The sequence below is a fragment of the Coenobita brevimanus genome, chromosome 108 (genome assembly GCF_032717465.1).
Source record: "Coenobita brevimanus isolate Jiangsu-jjx chromosome 108, ASM3271746v2, whole genome shotgun sequence".
Classification (NCBI taxonomy): domain Eukaryota; kingdom Metazoa; phylum Arthropoda; class Malacostraca; order Decapoda; family Coenobitidae; genus Coenobita; species Coenobita brevimanus.
Window position 1 is genome coordinate 3,465,870 of NC_137061.1, and position 22,263 is coordinate 3,488,132.

At 39.4% G+C, this 22,263-nt stretch overlaps 1 protein-coding gene across 1 annotated transcript in view; it reads left to right on the plus strand.

Moving 5' to 3' along the window:
• The first annotated feature begins 6,405 nt into the window (after nt 1–6,405).
• LOC145416936 (uncharacterized) overlaps nt 6,406–22,263 on the plus strand; it is a 54,343-nt gene continuing 38,485 nt past the window's right edge. Inside the window, exons 1-5 of the mRNA XM_080285791.1 lie at nt 6,406–6,589; nt 6,955–7,134; nt 7,811–7,974; nt 13,067–13,127; nt 14,370–14,596. Coding sequence (XP_080141917.1) covers nt 6,406–6,589; nt 6,955–7,134; nt 7,811–7,974; nt 13,067–13,127; nt 14,370–14,596 — 816 coding nt within the window. The remainder of the gene's footprint in view (nt 6,590–6,954; nt 7,135–7,810; nt 7,975–13,066; nt 13,128–14,369; nt 14,597–22,263) is intronic.

The window sequence follows — 22,263 nt, forward strand, 5'->3', positions numbered from 1 at the left end:
TACGACACCTGACAACCATAAAATCTCTACTAGCGGAAGACATCAATTTAACCCCTACCTACACGTGTACACACAGCGCCTTGCACCTACACTTGCAGCTCCCAACACATATCCTAATAATCATTGCAACTCACCACACAACACATGCATAAATCTCCCCTGTAAAAACTACGCATAGTAGAAGTGGCGGTGGCTCAATCGGTAGAGAGTTGGCCTGCACTCCTAACGGACCCAGGTTCAAATCCCGCTGGGGCAGGGGACTGTTTAAGGATTTGAATTTCATAAATATCAGACTTTACTGATGTACCAGAAGACCCGCCGACACGTAAAAATACCCCCGCTAATATCAATACACCAGTCCTGTATGAGACAGCCCTAGCATGAATTCAATATGGACGGTGGGTGTTAGCGCCGAAGTGGTAACATGTAGAGGTGTATGGTAAGTAGGAGGACCACTGGGCCTTGAAAGCAGGCTGCGAAGCCTATGCCCAGAGTTATCAAGTAAAAAAAAAAAAAAAAAGCATTGTGAAGGATTCGCGAGGGCATAATTATCAAGTGAAGACCTCGCTGGCTACGATATCATTCAAGACCGATGAAATACTTTGAAAGGCATGGCGAGGTAAGGGCCATGCGTGAGATATCAGCCACAAAGACAGAGGCGGTAATTCATGTGCTATATAATTATATAGCTGTAAACATAGAAATCTAAATGAGACGCCATTATACAGTGGCTAATACTCCATCCAACCAAACCAGTCCTTGTAAAGATAATCCCAAAGTCTCTTACAAGTTCCATGCTTACTCTAATAGTCACCTGCCCTTGCTGGAACAACTCTCTCTCTCTACCTACCTACCTACCTCCCTACCTACCTACCTATATACTGTAATGTTAACTCTTGTCATCTGACCCTAATATCATACTAAATAAGAGTGCTATAAATCTTCAGGTAAATGCAGGTAAAAGCACAACAATATTGGCACCTGAAGAAGCCTAGCAACGATTCATGATGTGTGACTATATGGTAAGGAAATGGATACGTGGCGGCATTCAGAGCAGCAACCACGGAAAACGACCAAAATAAGTAGGTGTTGCGAAGATGCAGAGTGGCGGGTACACTGAGACGAGCAACAATCAAGAGCAAAGAGAAGATTGAAATTGTAGGTTACTTTATAAAATCATAGAACTCAGCAGTGGAATATGGCTGAGAGGTGTCAGAGTGGCGGGTACACTGAGACGAGCAACAATAAAGGGCAAAGGGATGATTGAAACTGCAGGGTACTTTACAAAACCATAAAATTCAGCTGTGGGATACGACAGATAAGTGCGATCGATGTTTAAAGGACAAATACTATTAGCAAGTGTAGTGGAAACAAAAAGCAGTGACTTAGAAGGCAAGAGGAGTAACTGGTAGATCTAGATAAACAAGTGAGAGGTAATTCAGTCAAGCTTCGACCCTAATATGTGAACTAAGAGCTATCGATGGTGTAATGCCAGGAAAGGGAATAGGCAGGTGACCAACTCTGAAATGTAATGAACCAAGACAGACTAGCCTCGGGTTCCTACTCCTGTGGACAGTAATATGAGTCTGGTTTTTAACGTATGTAGTTCAGTGTGACCTTGGCCAGTATTCTCGTAGTTAAGGAAGCTCTCTAACACCTTTTCCTAAGCGATTTATTTTCCTTATCACACCTTACTGTCATATTCTGTGTTGCATAATCCTTGAAACATCGCCATACTCTGGATAAATAACGTACAAAAGGGTGTTAACCAGCCATAGCAAAAAATAAATCGCTAAGGAAGAGGTGTCAAGGAGCTTCCTTACCCGACAAGAATACGAGTCCTTGATACCTTGGTTCGTATTCTCATCGGTTAAGGAAGCTCCCTAACACCTCTTCCTTAGCGATTTATTTTTGGATATGGGTGGTTAACATCCTTTTGTACGTTATTAATGCAGAGTATGGAAATACTGGAATGATTTATGTAACACAAAAGTGAATACAGATCTTTATTTTTCTTTTTTTAATGCGTCCGACTCTGGGTATAAGCAGTCCTCCTACGTGCTTCACGTCCATATGTCACCACTTCGGCGCTAACACCCACCGTCCATATTGAATACATGCTAAGGTTCCCATACAGGACTGGAGTATTGGTATTATGCTGGGAGACATCAAGAGGAATGCTAAACAGAACGGAGGGGGAATAATTTATTGAATCGGTCAGTATATTAGGGTGCGATGGAGAGAAGAAAAAGATGAGATAAAATGAAGAAAGGTGTGAAAGGACAAGGTGTTGAAATTTAAGTGACTCAAAAACGTGACACGAGAGAGAGAGAGAGAGAGAGAGAGAGAGAGAGAGAGAGAGTACATGGAGTGGATGCAGGAATGCGATGTAGTCAAAAGTCGAGGGATTGTACTGACAGTAAGAAATGGGCAACGACATCAAATAAGAGAAAGAGGTTAATAATATGAAGAATATGTCAGGGAAATGAACGTACACTCAGAGAAACAAGTATCTTCTTATTTCTGTCTAAAGAAAATTTACAACTGACGAAACATAACGAAAACCTTGTCTCAAATAATGCCTGTCTCAGTTGGTTCGACTTTTCCGCTATCGGTTCGTCAAAGTTAAGATATTTGTGTCTTCGCCTGTACATTTTTCTGAAAATGAAAAGGTGCGAAAATGTTAAAATTAATGTGAATAAAATGTGAAAAATGTAAAGGATGAAAAAGGAAGATGTCAATAAATGAAAACGAAGTAAGGAACAGGTTGAAGAGGAAAAATATTAATGAATGGGAAGGACGAGAGAACAGCACTGGTAAGCAGGATTAGGCTGGATGATGCATGAGAAAGGAATATGGTGCTTGAATATGTGTCACTCTTTGAAGAAATGTTGTGAAACCTTTGAAGAATGGGAAGGCTGCTGGTGAGGATGAGGCTAATGAAAAAAGATAAATGTAATGGAGAGGGCGCGGTGCACTGTTTGTAGGAAGAACTTCAAAAAATCTAGATAAGTGGTACTGTACTTGTGGCGTGATGAAGGTTGCGTTGTACCTCTGTATAAACGTAAAAAGTGACCGGAGGACGAATATTATCATGAAATAAGTCTGCTGTGTGTTGTGGGTAAGGTGTATGGAAGATGAGTGATAGAAGGCAGGTGTACAATCTGTACAGTGATAAAAAAGTTGGTGTCAGTAGAGATAGGGGATATGTGGATAAAACATTTGCAGGAAGAAAGACAGACGGGAAAAGCTCATGAGAAGGACGAGGATTTTTTTTGGCACATAAATCTGGAAAAGACATGACAAAGTAAACAGAGAGGAATTATGAACGGTATTACGTGTGTATGGTGTGGAAGGAGAACCGCTAAATACCGTAAAAGTTCCTGACGGTACCGAAACCTGCGTAAGAAAAGACGATATTTGAGTGGTTCAGTATCTGTGTTGGTGTATGACAGGGATGTGTGATTAGGGTTGTAAAATTCCCGGGAATTTTGAACTCGGAAACTTTCCAGGGGAATTTTGGGAATTTATTGGAAATGTTGGGAATATTCAGGAATTTTCGGGAACTTTCAGAAGGTTTTGAACGCCTTAATTATAAAAGAAAAGAGATGGCCCCTTATTCCTGAGGAGAATTAAAAGTCATGTGTAAAGAAAAATGTTTATTTCAATCCAAATATAACTTCCTAAGCTTTAGATAACCTTATCTCAAAATGTGTGGCGTTATTTAGTATGTAAGCTGAAAACCTTGTTTGTAAACTAAAATTGTACTCAAAATTGGTACCTTACAGTAATATGTAAGCAGAATAAGAAAGCAAAACTTATCATTAATTATCACTGGCTATGCCATGCAAGTTAAAACAATAGAGCAGATTGTCTCAATTTTTCACTACATTTATTTCTCACTTTGTTGTTCGGTAACTTCGGTTTCCTCTGAATCAGATGACACTGAATCTTCCATCACTTCACTGTCTGAATCCATTTCACTGGTGCAGATGGTTAAATTTTTCTCGTCCATGTCATCTTCAAACAGTTTGAGATTAGCACGAATGGCCACCAACTTTTCCACTCGATCATTGGTAAGTCTGTTTCGCAGTTTGGTGTGTGTATTTCCATACATAGACCAGTTTCTCTCTGATGAAGCGGATGTCGGCGGTATCTGTGAGAGAATACTTGCTATTGATGATACTGGTTCCGAGCTGCAGAGCCCTTTCCACCAAGTTGCTTTTGAAACATGCACAGCTGACTTCCAGACACCATCTGATTTCCAAATACCATCTTTGGCACAAAATTTTGCCAGGCTTCCCATCACCTCACCAACGTCAAGATTCATATGAATGGCCATAGATGATATGACAGAATATGCACTGCCAACTTGTTCTTCATCAATGTCTTGTCCTTGGTGCACAGGATCAAGGATGTTTGCTGCTGCATGTATTGGCTTTATGAAAAACTGCATTCGGTTCTCAATATATGTTGTCACAGATGCCTCTTCTGATTGGAGTAAAGGTGATGAAGGAAGAGCTGCAGTTATTTTCTGCTTCAATCCAGCAAAGAGACGTGGTACATCTGAGAGCACTGCATCATCTTCTTCTGTTTCCTGGATAGTAGAGGCAATAGGCTCTAGAATGGCCAGTGAGCTACTTACACGCACCCAGAAAACTTCGTTGTCTAAATTCAACTTGCGTATGTCCTTATCGACACTGAGACTTTCCATGATGACCAGCTCCTGCAAGGCCTCTTTCCCTTCAGTTAGACTGTTCAACATCAGGACTTTGCCTCCCCACCTTGTTTTACTTGGAAGTTTAAGAAATGAGTTTTTGCTTAGAGGAAAAAGTTGAAGACTGTATCTAATTAATATATATATTACCCTAAATTGCTTTACTTATTAATACACAGAAAATTTTGTGAAAAATGTGATTATTCCTGAAAATTCCCAAAATTCCCGGGCCCTGAAAATTCCCGGAAAGATTCCCTGGAAAGTTTCCATTTTCCCGGAAACTTTCTCACCCTTTGCAACCCTATGTGTGATGTCCTTTTTTAATATATATATAATGTACAGTATATGGCCAGGGTTAAGAGACAAGTGAAAGCAAGAGTTCTAGAAATGGGACTGACGCTAATGGTAGTGAGAAATGCAATACCTGAATGTGGGAATGTTGGGTGGGAGAGACACAGGTTAAGGCTTGGATTCTTTATTTTTTCTATCTTTCCTGGCTACACATAACCCATCACTGAAGACTGGCTCTGTGTTGCCCTAAACGTTAAAGAAGACAAAGAATTCAAGATCTACCCTGTGTCTCTCTCCCGCCCAACATTTCCACTTGTCGCAATGGATCGTCTTTAAATGTATTATATGCTAAATGATGTGTTAATTGCTGGTAATGAACTTTGCTCTGTGGATTGGTTCAGAGTTTTATGAAGGTTTGTGGGAAGGAAGGTCTGAAAGTTTGTGTAAATGAGCGTACAGTGACGATTCTTGAAAGAGATGATTTATAGTATTGATGGATGGAGGCCGACTGGAAAAAGTGGAAGAAATGAAATATTAAGGTGCAATGACTGAGGAATGGTAAATGTGTGACAAAAGTGAAGAATAGGACGACGGACATTTTCATTCGTCAAACCATTGGACACTGCGTAAAATAAATTGCTGTTCGTCTAACCCCTCGTCATCCTTTCCGTATACTACTACTACTACTAATAATAATAATAATAATAATAATAATAATAAATGTTGGCTAATATTTGTCATTTCCTTTTCAGATCTACCCCGATAAAGATGCCCCAGAACAGACTAAGGAAACCAGAATACGGCGGAACACCTGCAGATTCAACACAACCGCAACAGTGACGAAAAAGTGACATGACTAGAGAGTGACAGAGTTCTTAATGCTACTCTGTAGTGTATGCATGAAGTTAAATACCGAACAGTCCATAACATGAAGTATCCGAACCGATTTTTACCGATTCTTGAAGTTATTCTGAAAAATGCAAGAAAAATCAATGCACCCCCTCCGTACTCTTAAAACACTTCACTACCAATACGTTTAGATTTCACTTTGAAATTATGGCAACATTTTAGAAAACAGAAAACGAAGTGGCTCAATTTATGTGTCCGTCTCTCTCCCACCGCTCCACAAGGAAAATAAATGCAAATGAAAACATACTCAAAGATGTATACCTAAATTAAAATCGTGTTTTGCAAGTAGACTGGCTTTTATACTGCATTGTTTCTTAAGTATACTATTGTGCCTCTCTAGATCTGATTATTATTCGTTTTCTTTGTATACTCAAGCTAACGGGGAATAAAAACTGCAGGAATGATACTAATGCCTCCCTATCTGAGATTCGTTCTGCCACTGGCCTTGTTGTGGAAGCTGCAGTGTGTGGGTGATTCAGTGCCTAACTATGTGTCCCCCTGGCCCACACCATCATACCCCCACACCACCACAGCGCCACACCAGCCTCGCCATAACACGCCACTCTACCACCCCGCAACACCACATCCTCACACCACCACAAATCCTAACCAGCCTTATCATACCACGCCACTCCATCGCCCCGCTACACCACAGCCCCACACCACCACACTGCCACATCAACATCACCATACCACACCATTCTACCGCACCGCAACATCACACCATCACACTTCCACACAACTACAGCATCTTCACCACAGTACGCCACACTCGGCACCACATTCCGACATCACCACACTGTCACATCAACCACACCACCACCACACCTTCACACTACACCCTTCCCACACCACACCACTACGAAACACAGCCACCAAATCGAATCCAACCTGGAGCTTTCGGTACGCGTGGGAAACCGAAATCGTGCCACCAACCTCAGTCAAACGCACCCCTATCACGAATATCCACACACGAACTCACGCAAAATGGGACCTGAAATATATACACGGATTTTCTCTCAACAACACGAATGGAGCGAAGGCGAGAGGGAAGGAAGGAATCAGGAGGCGGAGAAGGAAAGCGAGGAGGAGACGTAGGGCAGTAAGACCAGAGGAAAGGCAGAAATATTACGAAAACTTATGTCAATTGGCAGTGGACATTGCCACCTCTTTCACCCTCAGGTTCCTCCTCATCTACACCGACGATCCGGCCACAGGTAGGTTTGGGGATGTGTGTGTGTGTGTGTGTGTGTGTGTGTGTGTGTGTGTGTGTGTGTGTGTGTGTGTGTGTGTGTGTGTGTGTTCTTACCTACCTACCTAATTGTTCTTACCTAATTGTTCTTACCTAATTGTATCTTTACAGGAATGAGTGTGTGTGTGTGTGTGTGTGATTGCTAGAATGCTGGTCATTTGGTCACCTGGTATATTAGACATCTGGTATTACACACCTGGTACATTTCACACTAGATTTATTACACACCAGGTATATTACACACCAGGTATATTATACACCTGGTATATTACACACCTGTATATTACACACCTGGTATATTACACACCAGGTATATTACACACCTGATATCTTACACACCTGGTATATTATACACCAGGTATATTACACACCAGGTATATTACACACCAGGTATATTACACACCTGGTATATTACACACCAGGTATATTACACACTTGGTATATTACAGACCTTGTATATTACACACCAGGTATAGTACACACCAGGTATATTACACACCAGGTATATTACACACCTGGTATATTACACACCTGGTATATTGCACACCTGGTATATTGCACACCTGGTATATTACACACCAGGTATATTACACACCAGGTATATTACACACCTGGTATATTACACACCTGGTATATTACAGATTTAATACTGGTGCGATGGCTGGCGCGTCACCCTGGATTGACCTGGCATCTGGGCCGGTGCATGACCTTCCCTGACCCCACACACCCAAAGGTCACCGCGCTGGAGCAGGGGGTCATCCTCCTCCTCTGCAACTCGCAAACCCTGGGCAATATCTTTACCATGGTTAGTATACATGTGTGTATGTATGTGTACATGTCTGTCTGTGTCTGTCTGTCCGTATGTATGTATGTATGTATGTGTATTATGTATGTACTCCTCCTACTCTGCAATCCACAAACCCTTTGCAATATCTTCACCACGGTTAGTATATATGTGTGTGTGTATGTGTGTATGTATATATGTATGTGTATTTATGTGTGTACTTCTCGTCCTACTCCGCAACCCACAACCCCTTGCCATCTTACCAGGGAAAGTATGCATGTATGTATGTACGAGTATGTATGCGCAGTACACCTGCACATGTCACCACTTCGGCTCCAGTACCAAACGTCTTCTCTTTCAGGTCTGGTTTGATGGTATTATTGTTAGTCATTATTATTATTATTACCGTTGTTATTATTATTATTATTATTATTATTATTATTACTATTATCACACGTTGGTGGGTCTTGTGAATAAGTAATGTCTAACGAAATCCAATCAGTCCAAATGTTCCCTACCCTAACGTGGCATCGAAACCACGTCTTTTAGGATAGCAGACGCCTTTTCTAACCACTCCTCTTTCAGTGTATCGTTTTCTCTCTCTCCAGGCCAACAGAGGGGGTGAACTGAGGCGAGATATGTGGCTGGTGGCTGAGGAAGGGCTTGTGACTCTGCTGAAAGAAAGACCCCTACTGACCATCCCCATTGACTCACAGGTAGAGAGAGAGAGAGAGAGAGAGAGAGAGAGAGAGAGAGAGAGAGAGAGAAGCACTATAAAGAGGGAAATCAAGTAGAACATGAACTAATAAGGTTCCATATTCTCGTTGGGAAAGGAGACTCCCTAACACCCCTTCCTTAGCGATTTATTTTTGGATATCGCTGGTCAATATCTTTTTGTACGTTATTTATGCAGAGTATGGCACTGTTTGAAGGATTTATATAACACAGAATAGAACGTTAAGGTGTAGAATGCAGAATAAATCACTTAGAAAAAGGTGTTAGGGAGCTCCCTTAACTGACTATGTCTTGTATTCTCTCTGGTTAAGAAAGCTCCCTAGCACCTTTTCCTTAGCTATTTATTTTGTGGATACGGCTGGTTAATATCACTTTGTATATTATTTATGCAGAGTAAGGTGGTACTTGACTGATTTAAATGACAGAAGAGGATTGGAAGGAGTAATAATAAAAATAAATCGCTTAGGAAAAGGTGTTGGGGAGCTTCCTTCACAGACGAGAATTCTTGTCTATATCTAACCCCTCCAACTAGAAAAATATCACCCCTGAGCTGAGGAAAAGCGTCTGGTGTTGGCGAGAATACAAGAATAAAGTCCTCGGGCTGAATGGGTGAAGAGCTCTGTTGTAATAATGAATAAGATTTAATTCAACCTCTTCACTGCGATGACGTCACATTCATTTTTGCTATCACTAAACGATTTTTTTGAATTTATGAATGAGTTCTCGTACTACGATAATAATAATAATAACAATAACAATACTACTACTACTACTACTATTAATAATAATAATAATAATAATAATAGTAATACTAATAATAATAGTACAGTAGTAGTAGTAGTAGTAGTAGTAGTAATAATAATAATAATAATAATAATATTAATAATAATAATAAACAATAATAATAATAAATAATATAACAGTAGTAGTATTAATAATAATCATACTAATACAAATACTACTACTAATATAATGTTAATAATAATAGTATAATAATAATTAGTGATGATAATGATAATAGTAGTAATAATAATAATAATATAATGGTGGGCGTCTTTTACCCCTCGAGTCGGACAAGTCTCTGTTAAGCTGAATAAAATCGTCTGGAGATAGCAAGAGTAAAATTAGGTGAAAAAAAAAATCCCTAGCTGAAGGGGTTTGAGGGACTGCAGGACACACACACACACACACACACACACACACACACACACACACACACACACACACACACACACGGAGCGCTACAATATACACACAAAAAGTAGAACGTTTGGGTTTGCTCTTATGTCGCTAATAAGAAGCTTTATCAACTTTATCTATTTCTCAGGGGCTTGAATCTTCCCTTTTCCTGGCTCACTCACAACAGGTCCAGGTTTTCTTTCTATTTATTAATTTATTTTTATTTCAGGTTATTTTGTCATTTATCGGTATTTTTAACCCAATTTTTCACATTAATTATAACCCCATTCACTCCAATGACCTGTTTTATATTCTTTGGTACTTATATTTCCATGACCTACTTTATATTTCCATGACCTACCTACTTTATATTTCCATGACCTACTTTATACTTCCATGACCTACTTTATATTTCCATGACCTACCTACTTTATAATTCCTTGACCTATTTTATATTTCCATGACCTACTTTATATTTCCATGACCTACCTACTTTATATTTCCTTGACCTATTTTATATTTCCTTGACCTACTTTATATTTCCATGACCTACTTTATATTTCCATGACCTACTTTATATTTCCAAGACCTACTTTATATTTCCATGACCTACTTTATATTTCCATGACCTACTTTATATTTCCATGACCTACCTACTTTATATTTCCTTGACCTACTTTATATTTCCATGACCTACTTTATATTTCCATGACCTACCTACTTTATATTTCCTTGACCTACTTTATATTTCCATGACCTACTTTATATTTCCATGACCTACTTTATATTTCCATGACCTACCTACTTTATATTTCCTTGACCTACTTTATATTTCCATGACCTACTTTATATTTCCATGACCTACCTACTTTATATTTCCTTGACCTACTTTATATTTCCATGACCTACCTACTTTATATTTCCTTGACCTACTTTATATTTCCATGACCTACTTTATATTTCCATGACCTACTTTATATTTCCATGACCTACTTTATATTTCCATGACCTACTTTATATTTCCATGACCTACTTTATATTTCCAAGACCTACTTTATATTTCCAAGACCTACTTTATATTTCCTTGACCTACTTTATATTTCCTTGACCTACTTTATATTTCCATGACCTACTTTATATTTCCATGACCTACTTTATATTTCCAAGACCTACTTTATATTTCCTTGACCTACTTTATATTTCCTTGACCTACTTTATACTTCCTTGACCTACTTATATTTCCATGACCTACTTTATATTTCCATGACCTACTTTATATTTCCAAGACCTACTTTATATTTCCTTGACCTACTTTATATTTCCATGACCTACTTTATATTTCCATGACCTACTTTATATTTCCATGACCTACTTAATATTTCATGACCTACTTTATATTTCCATGACCTACTTCATATTTCCTTGACCTACTTTATACTTCCTTGACCTACTTTATATTTCCATGACCTACTTTATATTCCATGACCTACTTTATATTTCCTTGACCTACTTTATATTCCATGACCTACTTTATATTCCATGACCTACTTTATATTTCCATGACCTACTTTATATTCCATGACCTACTTTATATTTCCATGACCTACTTTATATTCCATGACCTACTTTATATTTCATGATGTACTTTATATTTTCGATTTATTTTTATTTTCTTTTGGTCATTACAGGCGGCTGTACTGAAATTAGGAGTAGCTTTTTAAATTAGAAAGGTCAAATGGTGGGTGACTGAGCGACTTACAGGCGTTTTGTCTGCGGCCACCCATTGCGGGATTAGGGAGTCGGGCTATAGATAGATAGATAGACAGATAGATACTGGGAGGGATTCTTGAGCGGTCAGGAAGCTTATTACCACCTCTCTCTCTCTCTCTCTCTCTCTCCCCTTTGTTTTGCCCCGTTACTATACTCTTGTGTGTTATCCATGCAATCTACGTCGATATTAAAAAGATATAAGAAGAAAAACAGGTATTAACAGATAGTTTGGAAAATAAATCGCTAAGGAAGAGGTGTTAGGAAGCCTCCTTACCCCACGAGAATACGACTTAACTAACCCCTTCACTGGTTGAGATCTTTCCTATGCTGAAGAAAAATCGTCTAGTTTTAGCAAAGAATCAAGTGAAAATAAGAAAATAAATATGGAAATATAAAGGAAATGAAATAAAGTGGCGGACACGGCCTAAGTGTGAAGTAGACGCAGTGGAATTCTAGGTCTACTTTTGCCCCTATAAGTACGTACTCTCATATCCACACGTACACAGCCAATGACACGTACACAGCAGACCAACACGCACACATGTACACGTAGCATCGAGCAGTTGTAACACGCAGGACAGTCCACTATATCACATGTCTTCCCGCATACCAACACAGCCATTATTTCAATCATATACACCTGATATAGAGACCAGTATATTCCCCAAGTTTGACGAATATCTATCTATCTATCTATTACCAGACGCCTTAAACCCGTAAGGGGTGGCCACAAACAAATCGCCTCCATGTCGCCCCGCCATTTCACTTGACGAATACATAGCGGAAAAATCGAACCATTTGAGACACGCACTAGTAGGGATGGGGTTTTCAATGTATTTCGCCAGTTGTACATTTTCTTTAGACGAAACTGGGAAGATTCGCAAGTCAGTCTGCACACTAAATATTCCCACTGGCTCATCCAATTTCGTGCTTTTTATTAATCTATTACCTCTCCCTATCTGTATGCTGAGTTGATATCCTGCCTTCACATTCCCCCTACACAGGTCCAATCTCTCCCTATCTGTTTGCTGAGTTAATATCCTGCCTTCAGCCTCTCCCTCAGGTCCAATCTCTCCCTGTCTGCCTGCTGAGTTAATATCCTGCCTTCTGCCTCTCCCTTACGTCCAATCTCTCCCCATCTGTCCGCTGAATTAATATCCTGCCTCCCCCACACGGCCATCTCTTCCTGTCCATTTGCTGAGTTATCTTGTCTTCTGCCACTCCCTTACGTCCAATCTCTCCCTGTCCGTCTGCTGAGTTAATATCCTGCCTCTCCCACACGGCAATCTCTTCCTGTCCATTTGCTGAGTTATCTTGCCTTCTGCCTCTCACTCATGTCCAATCTCTCCCTCTCTGACTCTCCTTTGCGTCCAGTCTCTCCCTGTTCAATGCGTGAGTTAATAATCCACCTTCTCCCTCCCCAACACAGGTGCAGGAAGTGGAGTGGATGGGAGGCGACAAGTTTTACCTGTACGAGATCTGGTCGCCAGGTAAGGTATCCACACACCTGATTTTCGTTCCCCTCAATTAAGTCACGTATTTTCCACTTCCAGGCGATTTATTTGGCTAAAAAAAAAAAAAAAATTACCTGGGGACTCCTATGAACCAAATAAATTTGTGTGTCAGTTGTACGAATAAAATAAAAGCCGCGGCCTCGGTATGAAAGGGTTAAAATTTTTTTTTTACCTCACTTCTTCAAAAAATTATCTTCAAAGCTGAATAAAATCATCTGGATGGAGAGAGAGAGAGAGAGAGAGAGAGAGAGGAATCGAAGTAGTTACCAGATCACATTATTCAGCTGAGCAGACCGTAGTAGAAAAGTTAACGAAAACTATATTTAACCCCCAAAGTTAGAAAAAGTCAATTGTGAGGCAAAAAAAAGTAAAAAAAATATATAAAAAATGGCCAAATTAAAAGTTTACATCATAACAGAGGGATATGCTACAAATATATCTTTTTTCATAACAAAACGAGGCCTTTAAAACTGGAAGGAACTGACAGAAGAGTATGGTTAGAAATGGAAGTATAACGGGCAAATTCTCTATAATATATTGTAGGAATAGTATACCCGTTAGCATAGCAGACCTAAAGGAAGCTCCCTAACACCTCTTCCTTACCGACTTATCCCTGAACATGGCATGATATTATTTTCTTGCATGTTCGATATGAAAATTGTCAATGTTAGACCGAAGTAAATGACCAAAAAGTGAACATTAACGTGTAGTAAGGGAAATAAATCGCTAAGGAAAAGGTGCTAGGGAGCTTCCTTAACCGAGGGGAAAAAGAACCCAAGGCGTATCTCTTCCTTGACAATACACTCTACAAATTACACCTCGGTAGCCTCCTGTACGTCAAAGATACAAACTAAGTCGATACTAATAAAATAATTACGATAACACTGAGGTATAAAAAGTCAAGATAAATCGCTACGGAAGAAGTGCAACGTACAATGCAGCCCTAAAAGCCAAGAATGTACTGCAAACCATATATCTCATTTTTTTTTATATAACTGGTAGTGCAACTTGAAAAAGATAAAAAAAACAGGTCTATTACACTGGCGCTCGCGAAGCCAGAGTGGATGTTTTGGGTGGTGTGTGTGTGTGTGTGTGTGTGTGTGTGTGTGTGTGTGTGTGTGTGTGTGTGTGTGTGTGTGTGTGTGTGTGTGTGTATTTACTAGATTTAAGTAATAAGCAACGTGACCTAAAACAACTCTCCCTACGACCTCATTTCAGGTCCCGGTGTCCCAGTCAGATCGTACCCGTTCGCGACCTGGCAACGGAAGGACAAACGGAACCCCACGGACAACGGAGGGACGCGAGAGGACAGGCTGATGGTGTCGTTCGTGGGGCCGGAGGAAGCAAAGGTGATCACGGACGGCAGACTGACCTTAAGTGCCAAGCCCAAGTACGACAGAAGGAGTGATTTGACGGGCGTGCACTTTGTCATCACTTGTATTAATGTGAGTAGGGGCTGTTCCTTTTTCATTCTCTCTCTCTCTCTCTCTCTCTCTCTCTCTCTCTCACACACACACACACACACACACACACACACACACATTTTTGCACTTCATGCTTGACTTATTCAATTTAGTAACGAGGAATATTTTTGCACTTTATTCAAGATGTCTCTAAGATATTACAGTTAACCTTTAAGTCTTCTCAAACAGGAACAGTCAGAACTAAAAAGCGCTCAGACAGCTTATACCTCCGCCAGTGCCATTGCCAATAAAAAGGATCCGGATCCGGATCCACAGATACAGGATCTGCATCCGGATCCGCCTCAAAATTTAATCAATTCATTCATGGTTCATGGCTCACCTTTCCACAATATTTCACTGAAAGACATTGAAAACTTTTGGAGATAATGTGCGGGATACTCCGGATCCACATCCGGCCTTAAATTTAATCCTTTCTTTCTTGGCCAATGGTCCACCCTTCCACGAAATTTCATTAAAATCCATTCATAACTTTATGAGTAATCTTGCTAACAGACAGACAGACAAACAAACCAACGCGGGGTAAAACATAACCTCCTTAGTGAAGGTAATTATCCTTCTGAGAGAGAGAGAGAGAGAGAGAGAGAGAGAGAGAGAGAGAGAGAGAGAGAGAGAGTTTACGAGGGGGCAATGAAAGAGAAGTACCATAAGATCGGCATTCATGTCTTTCCTCTACAAATAATGACTCTTATACAACACTGTCTTGTGATATTTCTTTCCTTTTAATTACATTGTCCTCTTTTCCCTCCCTCTTTTATTCTCTCTTCTCTCTTTTTTACTTCCTTTCCTCATCTTTTCCCTCCTCCACTTTTTCTTCCTCTTTTCTCTCCTCCATTTTTTCTTCCTTTCCTTTTCCCCTTCTCCACTCTTTCTTCCTCTTCTTTTTTCTCCTCCATTTTTTCTTCCTCTTCTTTTCTCTCCATTTTCTCTTCCTCTTCTTTTCTCTCCATTTTCTCTTCCTCTTCTTTTCTCTCCATTTTCTCTTCCTCTTCTTTTCTCTCCATTTTCTCTTCCTCTTCTTTTCTCTCCATTTTCTCTTCCTCCTTTTTTCTCTCCATTTTCTCTTCCTCTTCTTTTCTCTCCATTTTCTCTTCCTCTTCTTTTCTCCTCCATTTTCTCTTCCTCTTTTCTCTCCTCCCTTTTTTCTTCCTCTTTTCTCTCCAGTTTTTCTTCCTCTTTTCTCCCCTCCATTCTTTTCCCTTTTTTTCTCTCCATTTTTTCTTCCCCATCTCTCCTTGACTCTTTCATCTTCACCCTTCCTCTCTCCTTCATTTCTCCATTCTCTCTTCTTTTTCCCCTTTTCTCCTCTTCTTTTTATCATCTTTCTCAACCTCTTCTGCTTCTTGCCTTAGCACTTCTTTCCCTTTCTCTCCTATCTCTTCCTTTTTATATTTCCCTCCTTCTTTCTCTCCTCTTTTGTAATTTGTAGAAGCGATCATCATACAAATACCATTCTGCAAACTCTGATTTTTTTTCTTTTTTACTAAACTACCACAATCAGGCGCCCGGTGGTCTAGTGGGTTACGGTCCATATTCTGCGCGGGTAAGGAGCCTCCCTAACACCTCTTCTATACCGATTTATTTTTGGCTATGGCTGGCTAATATCGTTTTGTTCATTACTTATGCACAGTATGGTACTAGCAGGATGATTCCCTCCCATCTTGCTTTTTCTTCTTCTATCCCCCTTTCTCCTCTCATATTTTCATTTTCTCCCCTTTTTTTTCTTTTCCCTCCATGTCGTCTACGATATCATGTTGTAATACTTCTTTAATTTCCTAATCCCCCCTTTTTGTACTCTCCGTGTTTTATCTCTCTCTCTCTCTGGTATATTTTGTGTGTGTGTGTGTGTGTGTGTGTGTGTGTGTGTGTGTGTGTGTGTGTGTGTGTGTGTGTGTGTCAATGAACTGTTACTTACACTAATAAGGTAGGAAGGGAGGTAGCGTGTACAGTTTTTCTTCAAGACACAGCTTAACTCAGCCAGGTATGTTCTCCTGTGCTGAGCTCCCGTGTTCGGTGCTGAAGTTAATCCTGCAGCAGTCAGAAAAACACCTCACTATACTCTGTTCACTTTAACTTGGCCAAAAAAAAAAAAAAAGGGGGTATAAAATAAACTCACTATATTACCCTCTTCAATTTAACTTGGCCTAAAAAAAAACTATAAAAAAAACTCACTATACTCTCTTCCCTTTCACTTAGCCTGGAAAAATTGGTGTACGGTATCTCTTTAAAAAAAAGAAAAAAAAAAAAACTCACTATACTCTCTTCAATCTAACTTGGCCTAAAACAACTGTAATCTCTAAAAAAAAAAAAAAAAAAAAAAAACTCACTATACTCTCCAGTTTCACGACCTGAAAAACTCTCTCTCTCTCTCTCTCTCTCTCTCTAAAAAAAAAAAAAAAAAAAAACTCACTATACTCTCTTCACTTTAACTTGGCCTGGAAAAACTGGCATCCCTCCATCCTGAATGCTGAGGTGTATCACGAGCCCAACACTTCAAAATATATGATGCCGTTGTGGGTTCGTGGATTAAGGTGTAACGAGAGAGAATTAATGGCGCTAGTCACGAAGAAGTGATATGGAGAGAATGCAGAGCCGCAGTATTGTCTGTATGTTACCATTAATCTGTAACATCACTAGAATACGGTGCTAGTCACGAAGAAGTGCTTTGGAGAGAATGTGGGCCGTAGAATTGTCTGTTTTTACCATTAATCTGTAACATCACCAGAATATGATGCTAGTCACGAAGAAGTGTTTTGGAGAGAATGTAGAGCCGTAGTAGTTTTATTTTACCATTAATCTGTAATAAGACATCGACAGAATATGATGCTAGTCACGAAGAAGTGTTTTGGAGAGAATGTAGAGCCGTAGTAGTCTTATTTTACCATTAACCTGTAATAGGCCATCGCTGGAATATGATGCTAGTCACGAAGAAGTGTTTTGGAGGGAATGCAGAGCCGTAACATTGCCTTATTCTGCCACCGAGCTATAGGATCCGGCAAAAAAATATAAATATAAAAATAAAATAATAACGAATATCTCCAGCAAGTTTAGGAAAAAAAAAAAAAAAAAAAAACTGGTGTGGACTCAGTACCGTGTTAACCTTAACGTGGTAGTCTCGTCGAGAAAGGAAGCTCCGTAGCACCTCATCCTTAGCGATTTATATTTGGATATGGCTGGTTAATATCCTTTTGTACGTTATTTATGCAGTGTATGGTGGTACTGGAAGGATTTATGTAACAGAAGAGGACAGTACGGTATAATAAACAAAATAAATCGCTTAGAAAATGGTGTTAGGGAGCTTCCTACACCGACAAGAATATGGTTAAGGAGGTTCTCTTAACATACCTTCCTTAGCGATTTATTTTTGGCAATGGCGGCTTAATATCTTTTTGTACGTTATTTATGCAGTGTATGGTGATACTGAAAGGATTTATGTAACAGAAGAGGACAGTACGGCATAATAATAATAATAAATCGCTTAGGAAAAGGTGTCAGGGAGCTTCCTACACCGACAAGAATATGGTTATGGAAGTTCCCTAAAATCCCTTCCTTAGCGATTTATTTTTGGCTATGGCGGCTTCTTATCCTTTTGTACGTTATTTATGCAGTGTATGGTGATACTGGAAGGATTTATGTAGCACCGAAGAGGACAGTACGGTGTAATAAATAAACTGCTTAGAAAAAGGTGTTAGGAAGCTTCCTTCACCGACAAGAATACGGTTCAGGGGAAGTTCCCTAATAAACAAAACAAATCGCTTAGGGAAATGTGTTACGGAGTCTCCGCAACCGACGAGAATACATGCCTTACAGTGCGTGGTGAGGCATGATAATGGAGGCGGCAGTGTTATGGATAATGCAAGGGCGTGATAGGCGACGGTGGGTCAGAGTCTGATTAATGGCCCACAGAATGGATAAGTAACAGATAGTGCCACCATTACCAGCGCCTGTCCTCCATGCTGCTGGTATCTCTCTCTCTCTCTCTCTCTCTCTCAAGGATAGTGTTTAGCTATTCATCGTCCGAGAAAATGGGGTTTTGAAAAGAATACTGTTCATTGTGGCAACTATGGCCAAGAAGAGGTCAAAATAAACGCGGCTGTAACTGCATAAAATTTTGCATCTTCAACCATCGTCCTAATTCAATATTCCATCGATAAAACGTGTGGGATTTCTTATGAGCTATGAACAAAGGAGGAATTTGCATCTCTTCTATGTCTTCTCCCACGGTGTAGGAGTTAGAAGGCGACAAACATAAACTCCCCCTCTCACGTACAGTCAGCCAGGCAAATGCCATTCAGATTTTGTCTCTAGGTTAAATACAGCTTGTGGGATATAGAAAATAGTCTCTAGTACATTAAGTCTAGGATTACTGCTTCTAGTCCTATTTTTTAAGCGTTCCTATAGATGAATGAGATACACATGTAGTGAATATCGTGACTTCATTCGTGGTGGTGTTTGAATAACAAATGTGAATTCGTTATTTGCAAGATGCGGACGATGATTCTAGAAAACTGTATAACTATCTTTTTTTTTTTTTTTAGTCAAATGCTGAAAGACTTAATTCACTGCATACAGTTTTGTGTTATTATTTCAGGGCTATAAGCAATGTTTTCTTACATACAGAGTATTATAATTCCGACTCTGTTTCGAAGCGAGGAGAACTGTAACTACTAAGATACTCCGAGATGTGGGGTGGTGGAACTTGGCCTAAAATTACCATCTCTCCACCTTAAATGCTGAGCTGTTACAACAAATTAACACTGGGCTATGGTACAAATCACGAAAATGTGTTAAGGAAATCATATAGAGCTGCAGCATTGCTTTTTTCTGCCAGTGAGCTAGGGTATATGAAACAAGCTGCAAAAGGACGAAAATCTGGGCCAAGTTAAACATGCATATTAAAGTTATTACAGGTGAAGACTGTCTTTTCTATCTATCAAACTATTTTTCTAAGACAGCCGCTTGCCTGATGTACGTATCGTATTTAGGGAACGCCTATGTCCATGGAAAAGCAATATTTCAGTCATGCACGACAAAAGAAGGAAAACAGACAATGCACAGAGAAAAATGTGCGTTAGGGAAGCCCCTAACACCTCTTCCTTAGCGATTTATTTCTGCATATAGCTAGTTTAATAATCACTTTGTGTTATGCGCGTAATCTACTTTGGAAGTAAAAATATATAAACAGTATACAAAAGAGTGGCCAGGTGGGGTAAGTAAAATAAATCGCTAAGGAAAAGGTTAAAAGGATTTTCTATAACCGACGAGAATACAAGCCATAGCCTTCACGAGTTCCTTCACATATAGCTACAATCGTCTGGAGGCAGCGAGGATAAAAATGTCAGGCAGCAGGTAGCACTATTAAAAATACGTCAGGTAGCAAGAAGAAAAATGTCAGGTGGCAAAAATGTCAGGTAGCAAGAATAAAAAAACAAAAAAAAGTCAGGTAGCAAGAATAAAAAAAAAAAACTCAGGTAGCAAGAAAAAAAAAAAAGTCAGGTAGCAAGAATAAAAAAAAAAAATGTCAGGTAGCAAGAATTATAAATAAAGTCAGATGGGAAGAATATGTCAGGTAGCAAGAATAAAAAATAAAGTCAGGATGGAAGAATTAAAATGTCAGGTAGCAAGAATACAAAAAATGTCAGGTAGCAAGAATAAAAAAAATGTCAGGTAGCAAGAATAAGAAATACGTCAAGTAGAAAGAGTTAAAAATGTCAGGTAGCAAGACTAAAATAAATTCAGGTAGCAAGAATTAAAAAAAAAAAAAGTCAGGTAGCAAGAATAAAAAATACGACAGGTAGCAAAGAAATAATCAGGTAGCAGGAAAAAATTACATCAGGTAGAAAAAAAAGTCAGGTGGCAAGAATGAAAAAACAAAACAGCAAAAAAAAAGTCAGGTTGCAAAATAAAAAATATCAGGTGGTAAAAAAAAAAAAATAAAAAATCAGCTAGCCAAAAAAAAAAAAAAATAATAATAATAATAAACAGCGTCAGGAAGCAAAACAAATTCAGGTGGTAAAATGAAAAAATCGGGTTTTAAAATAAACATATACGTCAGGTAGCAACACAAAAATATATCCAAAAATACATTAAAAAAAAAAAAAAGGTAGGTCAGTGTCAAATCCATTATTCCTCTACATCTGTCACCGCTTTGATGTGTCGTTTATTGTTGTCATTTATTGTTGTTATTTATTGTTATTTAATGTCAGTCGTAACGCATCCCCTCTCATAAATCACCGTCAGACTCATAATTAATTTACCTTGACGCCTTCCCAGCCTGCCAGTGAGGGTGTCATTCTCTGAAATTATATACACTGGTTCTGGGTACTGGTGATACAAATGTGGACAGCATTGCCTTTTGTAGTCCCTCTGTATACTCTTTTTTCACTCTGATTTAAAACTGACACACACACACACACACACACACACACACACACACACACACACACACACACACACACACACACACACACACACACTATCCTCTCTTCACTATAATCTGGCCTAAACTGACATCACTCCCTCACTCTACCCTGTTTACTTTAATTTGGCCTAAAACTGACACCACTGTCTCACTATACATTTTTTCCTAGAATCTGGCCTAACCTGACATCTCCCCCTCACTACATTTTTTTCACTCAAATTTGGACTAAAACTGACATTTCTCCATCTTGAATATTGAGGTATAACAACAGATTAGCGGTGAATTATGATGCTAGTGACGCAGAGGTGCTAGGGAACGGATTTATAGCCGTAGCATTGTCTTTTCCTGCCACTGAGCTACGTGAAATAAGCTCAGAAAGAACATGAAAAACAATCTGGCCCAAGTTAATGTGAAAGAACTAAACTTTGAACACTAATGACAAATTTGGGCTGAGACTAGTGACGGTGAAAGGAATTTATATATACAGTAAATAGAAAATGTGCTGAGGACGAGACGCTTGCCCTATTAGATTTATCTTGTGCGTGAAAAAAAAAAAAAAAAACGATTAATACAGGGCGAACTGATCTATCTATCTATATACCTAGGCTGCTTCCCCCAAGGAAAGGGAGGTAGCCGAGACAGGACGACACACTCCCCAGTTACTCATCCATTCAAACACATTCATTCGCATCTTAGCCCCAAAGGGGAGAACGGACAGATCCTCACCGCACCACACCGCACAAGGGTCAACTGCGCAATGCAATCAGTGACATCCGCAGCAGGGCCCGACAGCAGAACTGGTTTACCCCTGCCACATCATAACAGACCCATCCCCTTACCTGCACCTGACCTGACTAGCTGATCAGAACTTAGGTAAAAATAAATAAATAAAAAGGCCTTAGCATGAACGCTTTAGCCAGAACAAACCGGCCAGGCAAGGACACCCAGCAAGAAAATATATCATGGTCCTGGGGTTCAATGGATTGGAATATGATGTAATTTTCAGACAGATGGATAAAATTTAGTACCCCAGGCTCTATACCACATTTTCAGACACAGTTGGATCCAGTTTAGTACCCTAGGCTCTATACCATACCCCAAGCTCTATGGAATCCTGTAACATGGTGTTTTGTGTAATTCAGAGTACTTAATATAACCAGCAGGCATTGGAATCCTGTATCATGGTATTTTGTGTAATTCAGAGTACTTA